The sequence below is a fragment of the Geotrypetes seraphini genome, chromosome 3 (assembly GCF_902459505.1).
Source record: "Geotrypetes seraphini chromosome 3, aGeoSer1.1, whole genome shotgun sequence".
NCBI lineage: Eukaryota > Metazoa > Chordata > Amphibia > Gymnophiona > Dermophiidae > Geotrypetes > Geotrypetes seraphini.
The window spans coordinates 363,798,167-363,817,166 of record NC_047086.1 but is presented as its reverse complement, the minus strand read 5'-3'; the positions used below and the strand labels follow the sequence as shown (position 1 = coordinate 363,817,166).

General features: G+C 41.0%; 1 protein-coding gene across 2 annotated transcripts in view; it reads left to right on the top strand.

Annotated features, from left to right (window-relative positions):
• The window catches only part of AHCTF1 (AT-hook containing transcription factor 1), a 368,321-nt gene that overhangs the window by 194,546 nt on the left and 154,775 nt on the right, over positions 1-19,000 (top strand). For both annotated transcript variants that reach the window (XM_033936331.1, XM_033936330.1), the window contains exon 20: positions 17,193-17,339. In XM_033936331.1, the coding sequence (XP_033792222.1) occupies positions 17,193-17,339 (147 nt within the window). The remainder of the gene's footprint in view (positions 1-17,192; positions 17,340-19,000) is intronic.

Here is a 19,000-nt window from a genome sequence, read left to right as displayed (position 1 = left end):
CTCAAATTAGATCCAAGATTTTGAATATAGCAAGAAGTAATAATAAAAATAAAATCAATATAAAGAAGAAATAAGGTCCCTTAGCTGAGAGGATATCAATTAATAATCAAACTTTACTCATATTTCCCCTTTATCCAGTCGGGCTCCTGATAGGAAGGCTGTCAGTTGGAAAGGCTCAAAGAAAACATATTTTTTCATACAATATTGTATTACATATTTAAATGAGTGATAAAGAAAAAAGTCACCCCAAGAGAGATAACCCCTGGCTTTAACATCAGAAATTTACGCCTTTTTTTTGTGTGTCCCATGCCAGGTCTGGAAACATTAATATTTTATAGTCAATAAATTATTTCTGCTTCTTTTTAAAGAAGAGCCTAAGCAACCAGTTTTTATTTGGTACGAAGGCTACAGTAAGAAGTAGCTTTTTTTTTTTTTTTTTTAATCTATTAAGGGGTCCTTTTACTAAGGTGCACTTGAGCTAGTAATTGTAAATTTCCCTTCCTAGTCAGAGCCTGCAGATTCAAGCAGAGGGTTCACACTGTTCTTGGATGTCAAGAAATATAGAAAGCCCTTACACATGGGTGATTACACTTGATGGAGCTCAGTGCATTGACGTGATACAAAGCTTTTGATTTTTATGGACCATTATACTATCCTGCAATGGAAGAAGAAAGTCCACTTGTGATAAAAAGAACAAAAACAAACTCTCCCCCCCAAAAAAAAACACCTAATAATTTCATAATCAAAACGGAAATACATTTAAAAATCTGCCTAAATTGGTACTTGAACGATCAAAAAGACAGGTCGTCCAAGTGCCGATAATCGAAACAGCAGCTTAGTCCTTTTCACTGCTGCTTTACGCCTAGAGTGAAAAGGGGCATTTTTGGATAGGGCGGGAGGTAGGCAGGATGTGGACCAACCTAGACTTAGTCGTCCTGCAGTGATAATCAAAAGTTCAATGAGACTGCCTAGACAGAACTTATACGTTGTTACTTAGACGATCTAAAAACAGGTATAAGTGGCCAGAAGATGACCAATAACCATTGCAGGGACAAAGTACAGGCCCCTACACACTCCCCCAGTGATCACTGACCCCCCCCAGCCATAAAATTTGGAATAAGAACGTACATACCTGCCTCTAGTAAATCAGCACCTGGAATAGTAGAACTGCACAGAGGTGGCTTAAGTAGTCCGGGGGGGAAGGGGCGCTAGTGAACCATAGAGAGGAGGACCCAGGTCCATAAGCCACTCTAACCACTGCATTAATGGTGGAAAATATTAGCCCACCAAAACCCTGTACTGCCATATAGGTGCCCCCTGCAGCCATAAGGGCTATTGGGGTGGTAGACAGGTGGGTTTTGGGTGTCTCACCATGACCTGCAAGGAAGTTGTGGTGAGATGTTTGTGGTACCTTTTTTGTAAATTTCACAGCAGTGCCCTGTAAGGTGCTGCACTACTCTGTTGCCATGTCTGGGTGGCTAGTCTATCACTTTGCTGACCCCTACCATGTCCAAAATGTCTTGTTCTAGGTGTTTTGGACTTGACGATTTTTTTTGATGAGAATGCGGTATAAAGATAGATGACTTGGTGGTCTGGATGATGAAACGGCTGGACGTAGAAGTAGACGATTCTTGAAAAAAAAATTTTGGATGCATTTTTCAAGAATGGACTTTAGATGCTGCTGACTTTGGACGACTAGCACCTTAGGCCCAAAACGGACTTAGACGTTTTTTTTTTTTATTATGCCGCTCTAAGTGCCTATCTAATCTAGGAATTATGTTCTATCATAATGTTTGTTGGATTTCTACATAGCCCTTCAGGGTTCCCAGTATTTCAGAGGTGAAAGGGAGTAAATTAATTGCTTCAGATAGAATACTAAGCATATTTTTTTCAGTTTTCCTACAAATCGGCCAGCGTGTAACATAGTAGATGATGGCAAATAAAGACCCGAATGGTCCATCCAATCTGCCAAACCTGATTCAATTTAATTTTTTTTTTTCTTCTTAGCTATTTCTGGGCAAGAATCTAAAGCTCTGCCTGGTACTGTGCTTAGGTTCCAACTACTGAAGTCTCCGTCAAAGCTCACTCCAGCCCATCTACATCATCCCAGCCATTGAAGCCTTCCCCAGCCCATCTTCAACTAAACGGCCATATACAGAAACAGACTGAAGTCTGTCCAGTTCTTCAATATTTACTATTATTTTCAGATTCTAGATCCTTTGTGTTCATCCCACGCTTTTTTAAACTCCATCACCGTTTTCCTCTCCACCACCTCTCTCAGGAGCGCATTCCAGGCATCCACCACCCTCTCTGTAAAGAATAATTTCCTTATATTGCTCTTGAGTTTCCCACCCCTCAGCCTCAAATTATGCCCTCTGGTTTTACCATTTTCCTTTCTCTTGAAAATATTTTGTTCTATGTTAATATCTTTCAAGTACTTGAACGTCTGAATCATATCTCCCCTTTCCTCTAGGGTATACATATTCAGGGCTTCCAGTCTCTCCTCATATGTCTTTTGGGGCAAACCTCCTATCATTTTCGTCACCCTCCTCTGGACTGCTTTAAGTCTTCTTATGTCCTTTGCCAGATACGGTCTCCAAAACTGAACACAATACTCCAAGTGGGACCTCACCAATGATTTATACAAGAGCATCAACACCTTCTTTCTTCTACTGGTTACACCTCTCTTTATACAGCCCAGCATGGACAGGCATCCTTTTGCTATAGTATGGCAGTATAACACAAGGATCTTCCCATACTAACATCACATGGGGCCATCTCGGTTGTTTTGTTTTTGTTTTTGTGTCCATGAGGCCTTATAGAAAACTCTGCCTTGCAATACCTTGTTTTTTTATGAGTATACAGAATACTCTGGTAAAAATTGTATTGGGTCATCATCTCATTCTCCTCATGCTACTGTATATGCCTTGAGACTCTTTAATCAAGTTTTGTGATCCTTTTTTTAAGGTTTATTTGTGGCCATGGTCTGCACTTATTACATTACCAGTAATTGGCAACACTCAAGTTTTAATCATTTAGACATTTGATTTTGTCAGTTTCTTTTCCAGGAGAGAACCCCATGCTGCATCAAAGAGTACAGGTAGTGTACTAGGACCATATTGGTCATTTAAACTGGTGCCTGGATCTTTCAAAACCCTCTGGGTGTCACAAGGTGTAGTTAGCTAGAGGCTTTCATAACTGTGAAAAGAGTTCTATGGTTTCATTAAGTCTGATCTAAGAATATCTGCCCAAGAGGCATTGACACATCTGGATTCAGAATTGCATCAGATGAAGGGGATGCATAAACATTGATTGGACACTGGTTGTTCTTGAGGACAAACGTTGACCAAGACCTCCAGGACCATTTATTGATGTGACTTAGCTGCCTCATTTGCATTGTTATTGATAGACTTCATTGCTGAGTAAACTGCCTTGATGCATTGTGAAGAGTGGTATATCAAGTTTAAAATAAACACAGACATTGTGTCCTCAGATATCAGTCCTCATCTGTGTATAATGCAGAGCACAGGATAATATTGGTATTATCCATTGCTCCCTTAAAATACTTCTAAGGAGTGGACTACAGAGTTTTTTTGATGTTGAACTGGGGCAATCTTCAGGATCAAGTCACTCCAAGTTATTCAACAATTCTGTCATTCTCTGAGGACAACAAGCATAATATTCTCACTTGTGGGTGATGTCATGAACGGGAAACCAGTATGGACATTGCTACATGCTCTGTCACTTTAAATCTTTAGGCATTGTTTGTGCTTTCCTACTTGATGTTGGCATTTGGAACCATCAGTTCTAAGTTTGTCATCAAAGTTCATTCAAAGTCAGTTTTTCTGTTTTCCTGATATTAGTTTGTCTTCTTTTTGGGTTGTTGTTTTTATTTTATTTTCCATTTCCCTGAGTTTGGTTCATTTCAGTCAATTGTTTTTTTGGCCTTTGGGCCACATCAAGGCCTTTTTTGCCCCAGGGAGTGTTGATGTTTCTTGGCATACTTTGTACTCTAGCTCCCTGGGCTGTAAAAAACTATTACCGTTTAGTGTCTACTCTATGTGTCTTCACAAAATGTCAAACTATGGTGGGGAGACAAACTGGGACGGGGAGACAAAGTATGGTGGGGAGACAAACTGGGACGAATGTGTGCAGTCTTTAGTTGAATTCATGTAGGGTGTGCTTCTGTAAATCTTCCCCTTTGTCCCTCAGCATGGTGTTGACCTGATTGGTGAATCCTTCCTTTATGCCATTACTCATGTTTTAATACCAAAATACCTAAGACTGCTATTGTCAGGAGCTTATGTTCCCCATTGGCTTATGGATTACATCTCTTTCATTTATGCCCAGACAGACCTGACCATTGTAGGTTATGTCAGATCCATGGTGGCACTATTGGCAAAACTCAGTTGTTCCTCCATTGAGGACTTTCTTAGAGATTGGACTCCACAGTTGACCCTTGAGGGGAGGAATGCTGGCCTAGTGCCTAAACCTTAGAAAGCCTGGTTCTAAGAAAGAGGTTGTAGAGGTTCAGCATTAAAGATAGTTTTCACAGCAACCTGTGAAATAAATATATAATTTGCATTTCATTACTTGCTAAGACTCAAAAACTAAATAAAGCATGCAAATTATCTTAAGGCTGTGCCCAGTACCTTAATAGGATTTAATTAAGCAGCTCCGAGAGTTAGGAGAGCCATTGTAATGGGAGATTCAATCATTAGGCACATAGGTAGTTGGTGGACGTGAGGATCGCCTGGGCACTTGCCTGCCTGGTGCAAAGGTAGCGGACCTCACGTGTCACTTAAATAAGATATTAGATAGTGCTGGGGAGGAGCCAGCTGTCTTGATGCATGTAGATACTAATGATATAAGAACATTATGGAAGGAAGGTTCTGGAAGCCAAATTTAGGCTTTCTTAGGTATAAGGTTGAAATCCAGAACCTGCAGGGTCACATTTTCAGAAATGCTCCCTGTTCCACATGCAGTTCCGAAGAGGCAGGTGGAGCTCCAGAGTCACAATGCAGGGTTGAGGGATTTAGATTTGTTAGGAACTGGGCCACCTTCTGGGAAAGGGAGAGCCTTTTCTGAAAGGATGGACTCCATCTTAATTCGGATGGAATCAAGCTGTAGACAGTAAAGTTTAAAAAGAAAATAGAACAGCTTTTAAACTAAGATGGGAGGGGGGAAGCCGACAGACACCCAGGAGCAAATGGTTCGGTGTGGAATATCCTTAAAGATGCTGTTGAGTCAAAGCATTTAGGGAGTCCCAATAGGTTTCAAAAATAGTGAAAATAGCCAAGATTGCTTAAGAGGGAAGCAGAGTAAAGATGTGAAAGTTTCCTTGTTGTCATCTCAGCAGCCTATAGATACAAGGAAAAAACACAATTTGAAGTGTCTATATACAAATGCTAGAACTTAAAAAAAAATAAGTAGGAAAGTTAGAATATGTAGCACTGAATGATGAGGTAGATATAATAGGTATCTCAGAGACTTGATAGAAGGAGGACAATCAATGAGACACTGTGTTACCTGGGTACAAATTATATCGCAAGGATAGAGTAGATCAAATTGGAGGGTGATTTCAACTACCAAAAACACTGGCCGAGATAAAATATAATCAACAAAAACCAAATACTTTATCTTCTCCTGCAGAAGAGGGAGATTATCGACATACTAAAAAATTAAGGTGGAGAAAGACATTACATTACTGATTTCTATTCCGCCTCAACCTTGCAGTTCTGGGCGGATTACAAAAGAGACAACTGGACATTTCCAGGAGAAGTTACAAGAATAATGGAGCTGTATATTTCAAGAGCTACAAGATGCTGTACAAATAGGAAATAGTGCAGATCCAGTATATATACCGTTAGGGAAGCAGTTGACATGCTTAAGGCTAAAGAGAAGGGAACTGGTGAAGGGGGGAGGAGGGGGGAGTTGCATTGAGGGGGGTCCGGTTGGGGTTAAGCCATCTGTATAAATTTTTTGAATAGGTGGGTTTTGATTTCTTTGCGAAAATATTTGTAGTCATTTGTTGTTATCAACAGGTTGGAGATAGTGTGGTCCAGTTTTGCTGCATGCGTCGCCAGCAGACTGTCAAATATCTTCTTGCGCTGGGTGCCTTTGAGTGGGGGGTAGGTAAAAGGGGTCTTAGTTCTTCTTTGCCTAGTGGTGGCGTTTTGGTACAGGCGGTTGTTTAAGTAATTGGGAGCTGTGCCATTTATTGCTTTGAATAATAGACAGTATAGTTTGAATTGAATTCGTGCTTGCATTGGCAACCAGTGTGAGTCCAGGTAGGCCGCGGTGACGTGGTCAAATTTTCTCAGTGAGTAGATTAATCTGAGTGCAGTGTTTTGGATTGTCTGTAGTTGTTTTATCATTGTTGCAGGGCAAGGCAGATAGAGTATGTTGCAGTAGTCCAATAGACCTAGTACTAGGGATTGGACTTCTAGCCTATATTGCTCTTTGTCGAAGAATTTTCTGATTTTTCTTAAATTGCGCATGGTTAGAAATGCTTTCTGGGTGGTCTTGTTGATTTGGGCCTGCATTGTGCAGCATCTGTCTATTGTTACTCCTAGGAGTTTTAGGGTAGGTTGTATAGGGTATTTGGAGGCGTTTATTTCTAGTTCTGTGATGGAGGGATTCTTATCCTTTTCAAGCAGTAGAAATTTTGTTTTGTCAGTGTTCTGCTTCAATTTGTGATCTGCCATCCATTTTTCCACTGCTTGACGGGTTTTTTCCAATTTTTCTGTAGAAGTTGGGTCAGGAGCATCAAAGGGTAGGAGTATGGTGATGTCGTCAGCGTAGCTGAATGAAGTTACATTCAGATTGTCTAGGGTAGACCCAAGGGAGGATAAGAAGAGGTTGAAGAGAATAGGTGAGAGAGGTGATCCTTGAGGAACTCCACAGGGGTTGGACCATGGTTCTGATTTAAGATTGTTTGACTTTACTCTATAAGATCTGTATTTAAGGAATCCTTCGAACCAATTGTATACCCTGCCTGAGATCCCTATGGCTTCTAGTGTCTGTAGTAGGATGGTGTGGTCGACCAGATCGAATGCTGCAGATAGATCGAGTTGAATTATCAGCATCCTTCTGCCTTTGCTGAGGTGTTGTCGGGCTGTGTCTAGTAGGGTTACTAGTAAAGTCTCCGTGCTGTGGTTGGATATGAATCCCGATTGAGAGGGGTGGAGAAGATTGTGGTCTTCCAGGTAATTTGTGAGGAATTGTGCAACTAGTCCTTCTATAAGTTTGACGTATATTGGTATTGAGGCGATGGGTCTATAGTTAGCGGGGTTATCTATAAGGCCTTTGTGGTCCTTCACAATTGGAGTGATTATGATTTCTCCTAGGTGCTGCGGGAATTGACCTTCAGTGAATGTAATTTGGATCCATTGCATGAGGCTGGCCCTAAATTTGGGGGTGGTGTTGGTTATTAGATACACGGGACAATAGTTCAGGTCGCATGAGGCATGACTGTATTTTTTGTAGGGTCGATTCATGTCTGTCCAGTTTACCGCAGGGAATTCGGTCCAGGTCCTGTCTGCAGCAATGGCTTCTCCTATTGGGGGATTTGTTGTTATCTCGTTGAGGAGGGTGTGTGTTTTATTGAAGATACTCCTGATTGTTGTAATCTTGTTTTTGAAGTGGTCTGCGAGTTGAGTGGCTGTTGGAGGATGCTTTCCTTGTGCTGCTAGGTAAGGTTTGGTGTTGGTGAGGTTTTTTACTAGATTGAAAAGTTTTTTTGAGTCTATGGACTCCATGCCTACCAGCTTGGAGTAGTAATCTTTTCTTTTTTCTTTGAGTTTGGTCTTGTTTGTTTGATTAGATTTTGGATTGTTTCTTTCCATTTGTCTGCAGTGCCGTTTGAGTTGGAGCAGTTCAGTGTCGAACCATTTGTCTGATTGTCTGCAGATTTTGTGTTTTGATTTTATTGGAGCTAGCTCATTTAGGATTGTTTCGCTTAATGTTTGCCGTTGTTGTATGAATTCTTTGGGGTCTATGGAGTCGATTGCGGGATCTGTTTTGTCCCAGAAAGTGGTTGGTTCAATTTTTGGACGGGTTTTGATGGGGGATTTGTGGGTTTTGTGTTTATAATTGCATTGAGCCCAGTTGATGTTGAAGGTGTATTTATAATGATCTGACCAGAGGGAGGGGATCCAGGATCCATTTGAGATGTGGATTTCTGGTGTTTGAGGTTGTTGGGTCATGAATGCAGCAATATCTAGTTGATGGCCTTTTTCGTGAGTGGGTTGGGGGTTGAGTATTTGGTAGGATAGCGTTTTGAGGTAGGCGAGTAGGCTTTCTGTTTGATTGGAGGTATGGTCTTCGAGGTGGAGATTAATGTCTCCTAGTAGTAGGTTGTAAGTTGATGTTAGTGAATTCTGGAAGATGAAGTCTCCAAGCGTGTGTTTTGTAGTGCTCCATTTTCCTGGTGCTATATAGCAGAGAATACAGGTTATGGTGTCTTTGAGTGTATCGCCAGATAGTTGGCAGGCTAGTAGATCTAGATCGGGTGTCGTGTGTTTGTCTAGGACTTTTATGTTGAGATTGTTTTTGGCTAGAATTGCCAATCCTCCCCCTCGCTTTTTTTCTCTGCAGATAAGCTCTACTTTGTATCCCTTAGGGCAGAATTCTGTTATGCAAGGGTCTGAGTCAGATGTTAACCAGGTTTCAGCTAGGAATAGGTAGCCTAGATGAGAAAGACCTCGTACAACACAAGGAAATTATCATACAGCCTGAGCCATGTAAATGAAAGAGCCCTCAGTTCATCATAAGTCAAAAAACTCCACCAGAGGGGAGCATGGAGAACCAGTGAAACTCGGGTACTTGGCCAGTTGCCCTTTACCTGCGTGTGTAGGGTCCTCCCATAGGAAGGAATATCTGTAGCACCTGCTCTCTCCAACAATGGGAGCGTGGAGAGCCAGTGAAACTCGGGTTCTTGGCCAGTTGCCCTCTACCTGCGTGTGCGGGGTCCTCCCACAGGACGGAATATTTGCAGCGTCGGCTCCGCAGTATGCGGCCACGGGCACATGCCTGCTGGGTGTGTGCTCCGAAAGAGCATGTCCAAAGGAGCACACACCTTTGGAGCACATTTGGAGATGTTTGGAGTCTCCGAATTCTTGAACAAATTTTGTTCAAGATTTCTTGATGGGGAAAAGAAAAGGAGGTGTTAAGAAGCAGTTTGAATCTTCTCAAACTCAAGGTCCTATGGACAAACATCTAATTCCAGTATTACCATCTGTAGCCGGTCCTATATCACGTCTGGAGTTCTCCCTGTCAACAGGCGGTCCTCCCCCTCAACTGACAGAATGCAGACTCGGACTAATTGTCATGGGTCACTCTAGGTTGGTGGTAGAGTCCGAGTCATAGGAAGATTTAGATGTAACTGACATATCTCAGGACTCAGATATTACTGGATTTAAAGTATCAAAACCTGTCTCTCTTAAATATCAATCTATAGGTAGTTCAGTACCAGAGGGAAGTGATGTAACGTTGAACAATGATATGCATGCTATTATTAGGATGGATGGTAATTTGCAGGGCAACCTGCAGAGTTTAGCTAAATTTTCTGAAACTGTATCTAAAGATTAATGAGCAAAAAATAAGTTAAAATTAGTAGGGAAAAAAATTGAGAAAATTGATGCTCAGGTAAAGCTCTCTCAGGCTGCACAAACTTCAGCAATTAAGGATAGTTTACTAATCCATTCTAAACTTGAAGTTTAAGAAAATTCAATGAGAGTGCTTAACCTGAGGTTATTGTATTTTCTTATAACACATTTTTTGTCACCTAGAGAATTCTTTAAAATTTACCTCAAAGAAATATTACAGACAAAGAAATATTACAGATTGCTATAGAGGACAGGGACATTACTAATGTTTACTATGTTCCAGTTGGTATTAGAGAAGTAAAACCAAAGGAGATATTGATATTGTTGCCTTTCCAGATAGTTTAGATCTGACAAGATTTCTTGAAAATACCCAAGAACCTATATCTAAAAGATCAACCTTGTTAGTTACATTATCCTCTTTGGAGAAAAAGAGAAGTATTATGAAAACAAACTTTCCTCAAAAATCTGTACTATTTTATGGTCAAACTATTTCCATCTTTCCAGATGTATCCAGGCAGACACAGCAGCGTTGTAAAGCCTTCCTACTCCTGATGCCCATAGTCTTAGCAATGGGAGGCACTTTTTTCTTAAAGTTTCCTTCAAAATGCCTGATTACATGGGAAAATAATTCTTATGTTCTTTTGGAGCCAAGTTAGCTTGAATTGTTTCTTCTAAATAACGTATTTTTTGCTCTATAAGTTGCACTTTTTCCACTCCCAAACCCCTCCTGTTACCTTTTTGTAAATTCTGAGGCCCTCCCTCGCTGGATGTGGCTGCCTGGAGCACTGACAACTGACGTGGCTGCCTCCAAGTCCTCTTCCTTTGCGGCAGAGAGGCGCACAAGGCTGCTGGCTTGATCCCATGCCGCTTCCCGCGAGAGTTCTAATAGAGTTCTCGCAGGAAGCGGCACAGGACCAGGCCGGCAGCCTTGTGCGCCACTCTGCCGCAAGGGAAGAGGACTCTGAGGAAGCCGCATCAGCTGTCAGTGCTCCAGGCTGTCGCGTCCAGAGTGAGAGGGCCTCAGAATTTAAAAAAGGTAACGGTGGGGGGGGAGGTAGGCCAGGAGCTGCCCTGCCTAATTAAAAAATAGGTAGGGGGTGGGGGCCTGCCTACCTGCCTGCCGACCAAATTAAAAATAAGGAGGGTGAAGTCGGGCCTACCTGCCTGTGGGGAGGCCTGCCTATCTGCCTGGGGGTAGGCCTGGGAGGGGAGAGGGCTCCTGCCTGCCTGAGAAGGGGGAGGCCTGCTTGCCTGGGTGGGGGATACTTAGGAGGGGGGGAAGGCCTGCTTGCCTGGGAGGCCACCTGGGAGGGAGGTAGGCCTGGCAGGGGGAGTGCTCCTGCCTGGGAGGGGGAGGTCTGCCCTCCCTGTCCCTACCTGCCTGTCTGCCACTAGGCCTGCCTGCCCCCTGTCCCTACTTGCATGCCAGCAGTCCTGCCTGCCCTGTCCTGGCCTATCACTAGACCACCAGAGGGGAGATAGGGTACAGGGTACAAAGCCTGGCAGGGAAGGGGGACAAGGTGAAGAGCTTGGCAAGGAGTGTGGGTTTGGTTGCAGAGCCTGGCAGGGAGAATTTGGTTCAGAATGTGTGCTTTTCTTGTTTTCCTCCTCTAAATCTAGGGTGCGTCTTATGGTCAGGTATGTCTTAAGGCGCAAAAAAAAAATACGGTAATCCTGAGGAAAAAAATCAGTTCATATCACTCCTTAGATAAAATGGGATTAATAGAAATTTCTGGCCTATTACCTTATTGCTTTTTTCTATATTGTTTTCTGTTTCTCATCTCCCCAAAATGTTGTCTAGTTTGGAATTGAAAGTGATATTTCTCTTTTGTATATTTTCTTTTCTGCCAATTACCTGTTTCTGATATTGTAATGTATTAAGAAATCAATAAATTTAAATTTTAAAATGTATGTCAGTTAAATCTCCCCCCCCCCCCCCGGCCCCTCCAACATCAGGAACAGCCAAAGTAGAAAAACAACAAAAATAATTTTTTTAATGTTTGTTTCTGAGGCTTGTTCTGAGGTGTTTTGGAATATGAGCACTTTCCCCTGGACGCAATAGCGAAATCCCATTGGGATTTATCTTTTCAAGGAGAGAGAGAGTCTATGAAATTGACTTCAGCTAGCTCAACGACGGAAGTATTTGCTGCATTGAATGTTTCTCCACATCAAGCTAAGTACTCTTTAACTTTTTTATTGTCGACTCTATACGACAAGAGCTGCTGAGGATTTGATTGAACTGTGGTTTTCTGCCATACTTACCTGTTTTGAGCAAGATCATAAAGTCTTTTTGCAATTTTTGACTTCCTCCTTGTTGCATCTCAGTGCATTTAGAAACATTAAAAAAATTTTTTTATTTTTTTTTTTGTTTTTCTACTTTGGCTGTTCCTGCCATTGGTGGGAGATTTAACTTTGACATACATTCTGGTGGCGTTTTTTGACTTATGATGAATTGAGGGCTCTTTCATTTACATGGCTCAGGCTGTATGATAAGTTCCTCGTATTGTATGAGGTCGTCTTCTCCACCTTAATTTTTTAGTATGATGATAATCTCCCTCTGCAGAAGAAGATAAATTATTTATTTTTGGTTGATTTCAGCTACCCCAGCATTAACTGGATAAATGTTATATCGTGAAGTGCTAGGGAGGTAAAATTCCTAGACATCATAAATGATGGCTTCTTGGAGCAACTGGTTCAGGAAATGACAAAAGGGGGAGCTATTTTAGATTTGGTCCTTAAGGGACATAGTACAGGATATAACTGTGTTGGGTCTGTTGGGAAACAGTAATCATAACATGATCAAATTTGAGCTAACTGGAGTGACGTCACTAAAGAAATCTGTAGCGGCATTCACAAGGGTGAGGAAAATGGTTAAAAAGAAGCTAAAAGGGTCTGTGGCAAAGGTCAGAAGTGTAAACCAGGTGTGGAGGCTGATTAAAAATACCATCGTTGAAGCCAAGACCAGATGTATTCCACATATTAAAAAAGGTAGAAAGAAGAAAAAACTAGAGCCAGCTTGGTTAAAATGTGAAGTGAAAGAGGCTATTACAACCAAGAAAACATCCTTTATAGAATAGAAAAAGGATCCCAGTGAAGAAAATAAGAAGAGACACAAGCACTGGCAAGTTAGATACAAAACATTGATAAAGAAAGCTAAACAAGAATATGAAATCAACTTGCCAAAGAGGCAAAAACTCATAGTAACAATTTTTTAGGTACATCAAAGGCAGAAAACTTTGAGGGAATCCATTGGCCCATAAGATGATCAAGGAGTAAAAGGTGCTCAGGAAGGATAAGACCATAGCAGAGAGACTGAATGAATTCTTTGCTTCGGTCTTTACGGAAGAAGATGCAAGAAATCTTCCAGAACTGGAAATGGTTTTCAAGGGTGATGAGGCGGAGGAATTGAAAGAAATCTGGGTGAACCTGGAAGACATACTTAGCCAAATCGATAAGTTAAAGGGTGATAAATTACCTTAACCTGATGGTATACATCCCAGGGCACTGAAAGAACTCAAACATGTTGTTAGTCCAGGGGAGATCCGAGGAATTACAGACAGGTAAGCCTGACCTTAGTGCCGGGCAAAATAGTGGAAACAATTATAAAAAATAAAATTGTGACATGTAGACAAACATGATTTAATGAGACGGGAGTCAGCGTGGGTTCAGCCGAGGGAGGTCTTATCTCACTAATTTCGTTGACTTCTTTGAAGATGTGAATAAACATATGGATAAAGGCAAGCTGGTTGATGTAGTGTATCTAGATTTCCAGAAAGCTGTTGATAAAGTTCCTCATGAGAGGCTTCTGAGAAAATTAAAGAGTCATGGGATAAAAGGCAATGTTCAACTCTGGATTAAGAATTGATTTCAGACAAAAAACAAAGGGTAGGGTTAAATGGCCATTTTTCTCAATAGAGGAGGGTAAATTGTGGTGTGCCACAGGGATCTGTAATGGGACTGGTGCTATTTAACTTACTTATAAATGATCTGGAAATTGGAACTACAAGTGAGGTGATTACATTTGCAGATGACACGAAACTGTTCAAAGTTGTTAAAACGCATGCAGACTGTTAAAAACTACAGGAAGACCTCAGGAAATTGGAAGACTGGGCATCCAAATGGCAGATGGAATTTAATGTGGACAAATGCAAAGTGAGAATAATAATCCAAATAATAATCCAAATCATAGTTGCTGGATGCTGGGGTCCACTTTGGGGGTCAACGCTCAAGAAAGAGATCTGGGTGTTGTGGACAATACGATAAGATCTTCCCAGTGTGCGGTGGTAGTGAAGCAAGCAAACAAGATGCTAGGAATTATTAGAAAAGGGATGGTAAATAAAACTAAGAATATTATAATGCCCCTGTATTGCTCAATGGTGCAACCTCACCTTGAGTATTGCATTCAGTTTTGGTCTCCTTACCTCAAAAAAGATGTAGCTGCATTAGAAAAGGCTCAAAGAAGAGCAACCAAGATGATAAAGGGGATGGAACTCCTCTCGTATGAGGAAAGATTAAAGAGGTTAGGGCTCTTCAGCTTGGAAAAGATGGCTGAGGGGAGATATGATCACAGTCTACAAAATCCTGAGTGGTGTAGAACAGGTACAAGTGGATCGATTTTTTTTTTTTTTTTTTTCTCTGCATCAAGATTTACAAAGACTAGGAGATACTCGATGAGGTTATATAGTAATACGAGTACTTTTAAAATTAAGAGGAAATATTTTTTCACTCAGAGAATACTTAAGCTCTGGAATGTGTTGCCTGAGGAGCGGTTAATGTAGCTGGTTTTAAAAAAAAGTTTGAACAAGTTCCTAGAAGAAAAGTCCATAAACTGCTGTTAAGAGCTGCTACTATTTGGGTTTTTGCCATGTATTTGAGACTTTGATTGGCCTTCGTGAAGACTGGGATACTGGACTAGATGGACCATGGGTCTGACTCAGTAAGGCTATTCTTATATTCTTAGCTCTGTAGAAAACTAAGAACTGATGGTTCTGTGAGCTGGCGCTGGGCGGGAAGGCACTAGCGCATGCATGGTATAGGCAGTCTCGAGAATTTGAAAAAAATTTTTAAGTTGACCTTTGGTCTGATCCAGTAAGGCTATTCATATGTTCTTATGTTATTATTTGAAGAGGGATTCCCAGTACAATAGTATGTATTTCAATTTATAAATAATCTTCCTTGCCTCCTCAATATTGAGCCCACAGTGGTCAGTGCTTTTTATTATTTGTAACTCTGACTACTGTGAGCAAACAAATCTGAACATTCGGTACCAGCGTATCCATATGTCAGTGATATTTAGTATCTAACTCAGCGGTCTCAAACACGCGGGCCGCATGCGGCTCTCCAGGTGCTATTTTGCGGTCTGCAGTCTGGATGTGATAATCAGCTGCTCCCTTGCTGCAGTTGATTTTTCCGGTTAAAGCTGCAGCTCCCATCGGCTCCTGGCGCCATCCATATCAGCATTTCTCTTCCCCCTTCCCTTCCTTGTGGAGCAGCAGCGTGTCTTGCCGGTTCAGTCGATCGTTCAGTTCAAAGCCGCGGGTGGCGGCTCCTCGCACTATCCACTCCTGCATCGGATGCCTCTCTGACGTCACAACATCAGAGAGGCTTCAGACACAGGCGCGGATCTCGCGAGGAGCCGCCACCCGCGGCTTTGAACAGAATGATCGACTGAGACGGCCAGACATGCTGCTGCTCCACAAGGAAGGGAAGGGGGAAGAGAAATGCTGCTGCATAGGAAAGGGGGACCCTAGGGAAATGCTGCTGCTGTACAGGGAAAAGGAGAGGGAGGGAAGGGGGAAGAGAAATGCCTCTGCTGCACAGGAAAGGGGGAAGGGAAATGCTGCTTCTGTTGCTGCTGCACCCAATTGGGGAAAGAGAGGGAAGACAAGGGAGAGGAGAGGAGAGGTGCCAAGTTCATGGGAGGGAGGGAAGGAAAGGAGATACCAGACCATGGAGGGGGAGGGATAGATGCCAGGACATGGGGGGATGGAAGGAGACAGATGCCAGACCAGGGGAAAGGAAGGAAGAAAGGAGGGAGGGAGAGAAAGGAAGGAAAGAGATGTCAGACCATGGAAATAGGACGGAAGAAGAGAGAGATAGGAAGGGAAGGTAAGACATGGAAACGTAGATTTTGAAAAGAAAGCAGAAAAATTGAATATTAAGTTAATGCCAAAGATGGATGCAAAGCAGAAAGTGAAGACAGAGAGAAAAACAGTCAAAGGACAAGAAGGCCCTGGAAACATAGTTAAAAGCACAGAAAACTAAAGTCACCAGCCAACAAAGGTAGGGAAAATGATTTTATTTTCAATATAGTGATTGAAATGTGTCAGTTTGGAGAAAGAAAAGATATTAAACTTTAAATGTGAGGGCTGCAGAAAAAAATAGAGTACTTGGAGGGCCACAGAAAAAAATAGTTAATGTCTTATTAAAGAAATGACAATTTTGCATGAGGTAAAACTCTTTATAGTTTATATATCTTTTCTTTTAATTGTTAAAGGAAAGTTTTATAAACTATAAAGAGTTTTACCTCATGCAAAATTGTCATTTCTTTAATAAGATATTAACTATTTTTTCTGCGGCCCTCCAAGTACCTACAAATCCAAAATGTGGCCCCGCAAAGAGTTTGAGACCACTGATCTAACTAGATAGCACTTAGGACAACATTTTACCTTCCAAAGTTATTGAAGTAGTGATGCTGAAAATTGCTGCTAATGAGATAAATTGTGTTTGCCCATGGACCACCCCAGCTGCTACCTGGATAAAATACTGTTAAATATCAGCCCCCTTATTTCTCATAATCTCTCTTGGATTCTGAGGTTTAAAATCTAGTACTATTCCTACTAGGGCCCATTCAGTAACTGTATACTGTATATAGATAGCCAAAAGATGATTTATTTTGTTGTAAGCAAAAGACCACCCCACAAAAAGTAAATTTGTTTTTTTCCCTATGTGCTCTAGTCTATAGGCAACTTGATGCAAGGAGTTTGTGTGGTAACTTCATAGCTCCCTTGTCCTTGGAGAAAATGAGGTTGATTACTTACAATACCGCCTAGAACTGAAAGGTATTTGTGAGATAGAAGATACCAATGAAATGTAATACCTGCCCTCTGAACAGCTGACTACTTTATTTCCCAAAGTTTAATATGAAACAGAGTTTTGTGTGACAGTATTAGTATTAGAAGTATCAAACATGCACAGATTTGTTTCTAGAAAGCTACAAAAGTCAAGAGCTTCATCATGTCACTTTTCTGGGCTCCACTGGATGTCGTCACTATTATGAATGCTGTCCTTTGAAAACACCTATTACAGGAAAGCAGTGTTGCTTTATGGATGATACCAGGATTTTTATAATCCTGTGAAAATCTAGTGTAAGAAAAGTGTGAATGAGAGCAACATTCTTGATGGTAGCTTTATTTATTTTTGATAACTTATCTTGCATTCTAAATTGCATTGTTACATTACACTGTCAGTGAATTTGGTGCTAATTTTTATTTAATTATGCTGTCACTTAAGATGTTAAAAAAATGTTGGTTTGTTTCCTACTGTTCATTCTTTTGGATATTAGCCTTAATCAGGTATGACCAGACCATTTATTTGTTGCTGGATATTATGTATTCATTTCCAAACAAAACAGAAACTTCAGTTGAATCTTTCCCAACTGCCTTTGCTGTTCCTTGGGGTTTAGTTAAGCTTATTCAAGGATTTTGGCTTATGGATCACAATGACCACGAAGTAAGTTTAGTTCTTCAGTATGTTGCTGTTAAATTTGTTGTTGGAAAATCTCAAGGGCTGTTGTAACTACCTGTGAAAATTTAAAATGGCAGTAATATTTTGGTTTATTTCTAGTCCAACTATCCACAGTAATAATGTAGAATAGAAGCACAAATAAAAACACAAAGTAGGACAAAATAGAACACATAAGAAAAATACGAGTTTAATCAGGGGACAGGAATCTTTATGAAAATTGTGCTATAAACAGGTGCTGAAAAAATCCTTAGAATTCAAAACCAAAATACATTGGGATGATGAATGTTAACATCCTCATGTAACATCTTGATCCATTTTAACTTTTACTCTGAGCTTAATTACGTACCAAAATAAGTAAGATTATGTGAGCTGTACATAAATAAAGAAGGTTCATGCCTCCCCCAGAATCCCCACAGAGGTGTTTGTCAATAAAGTAAAGGTGAAACGGGATGAACTCGGGGGGAGAATGTGGCGCATTGGTTAAAGCTACAGTCTCAGCACCCTGAGGTTATAGGTTCACTTAATCCCCCCATTGCCCTAGGTACATTAGATAGATTGTGAGCCCATCAGGACAGACAGGGAAAAATGCGTGAATACCTGAATAAATTCAAGTAAACCATTCTGAGATCCCCTGGAAGAACAGTATAGAAAATTGAATGAATGAATAAATTTTTAAGGAAATATTAGTGAATGTGTAGAACAGCCTCCTGATGGGAATTGTGAAGATGAAGACCAAGGCAAGCACAATAGGATCTTTTAAGGGAGAGAAATGAATATTAAGTGGCAGACTGGATAAGTTATATGGTATTTATCTGCCATTATTTTCTGTGTTTTGTATGTAAGTGTAAACTGCAGGGGACTTAAGGGAATTCGGGAATTTAACCTTTCCCTTTTGTGTTCAAACCCAGGTTATGATCTGAAAACCTTTGTGACCTATCTGAAATAAGCTGTTCTATCTAGTTTTTATTGGATAGTTCCACATAGTAAAAAAAAAATCACTTCTGCATTATTAGTTGTCTCAGAAAAGGCAGAGGATTGCATAGTCATGGAAACTGACCTACTTTCTTATGTCTAGTAGTTTCATCTGAGCAGGATTAATACATATTCACCTGTTCTGCAATTAGTGCTCCTAATCTGCTACTAATAAGGGGCAAATACATTCATTAGATTATTAAAACTTCAAAACCAAAATATGGATGGATTCAATTTGTGTGTGATGAAAATATTAAATATTGGCTTGGTATATATTATTTTGGACATTATTGAACTGTTCTCTATATTTTTTAAGACTCTCCTGCAAAATGTGTTGATTTTCTAATTTGTTTTTGTTAAGCTCCTTATGTTGGGTTTAAAAAAGATAAAAGGCAGCCAGACAACAGCCAGCGTGGTTAGGTTGAGGTGAAAGGTTATTAGAGCCTATAACAGGTGAAGTTCCTCTCCCAGGCCAGCACAGGGAGCCTGAGCAGTGGTGTGTGGAGCTCATTTGCATAAGACCTTGCAAGGACTGCTGGGAGCTATCCACTCACCCTGAATGAGTCAGGGTGCTGAAAAGAATAGCTCCAAAGCAATGAGCTCAGAAAGACAAGATCTCCAGGAGCCTAGCAACTCTCAGATGGAAGAATGCTGGCTTCGGCTTAACTCCCGGT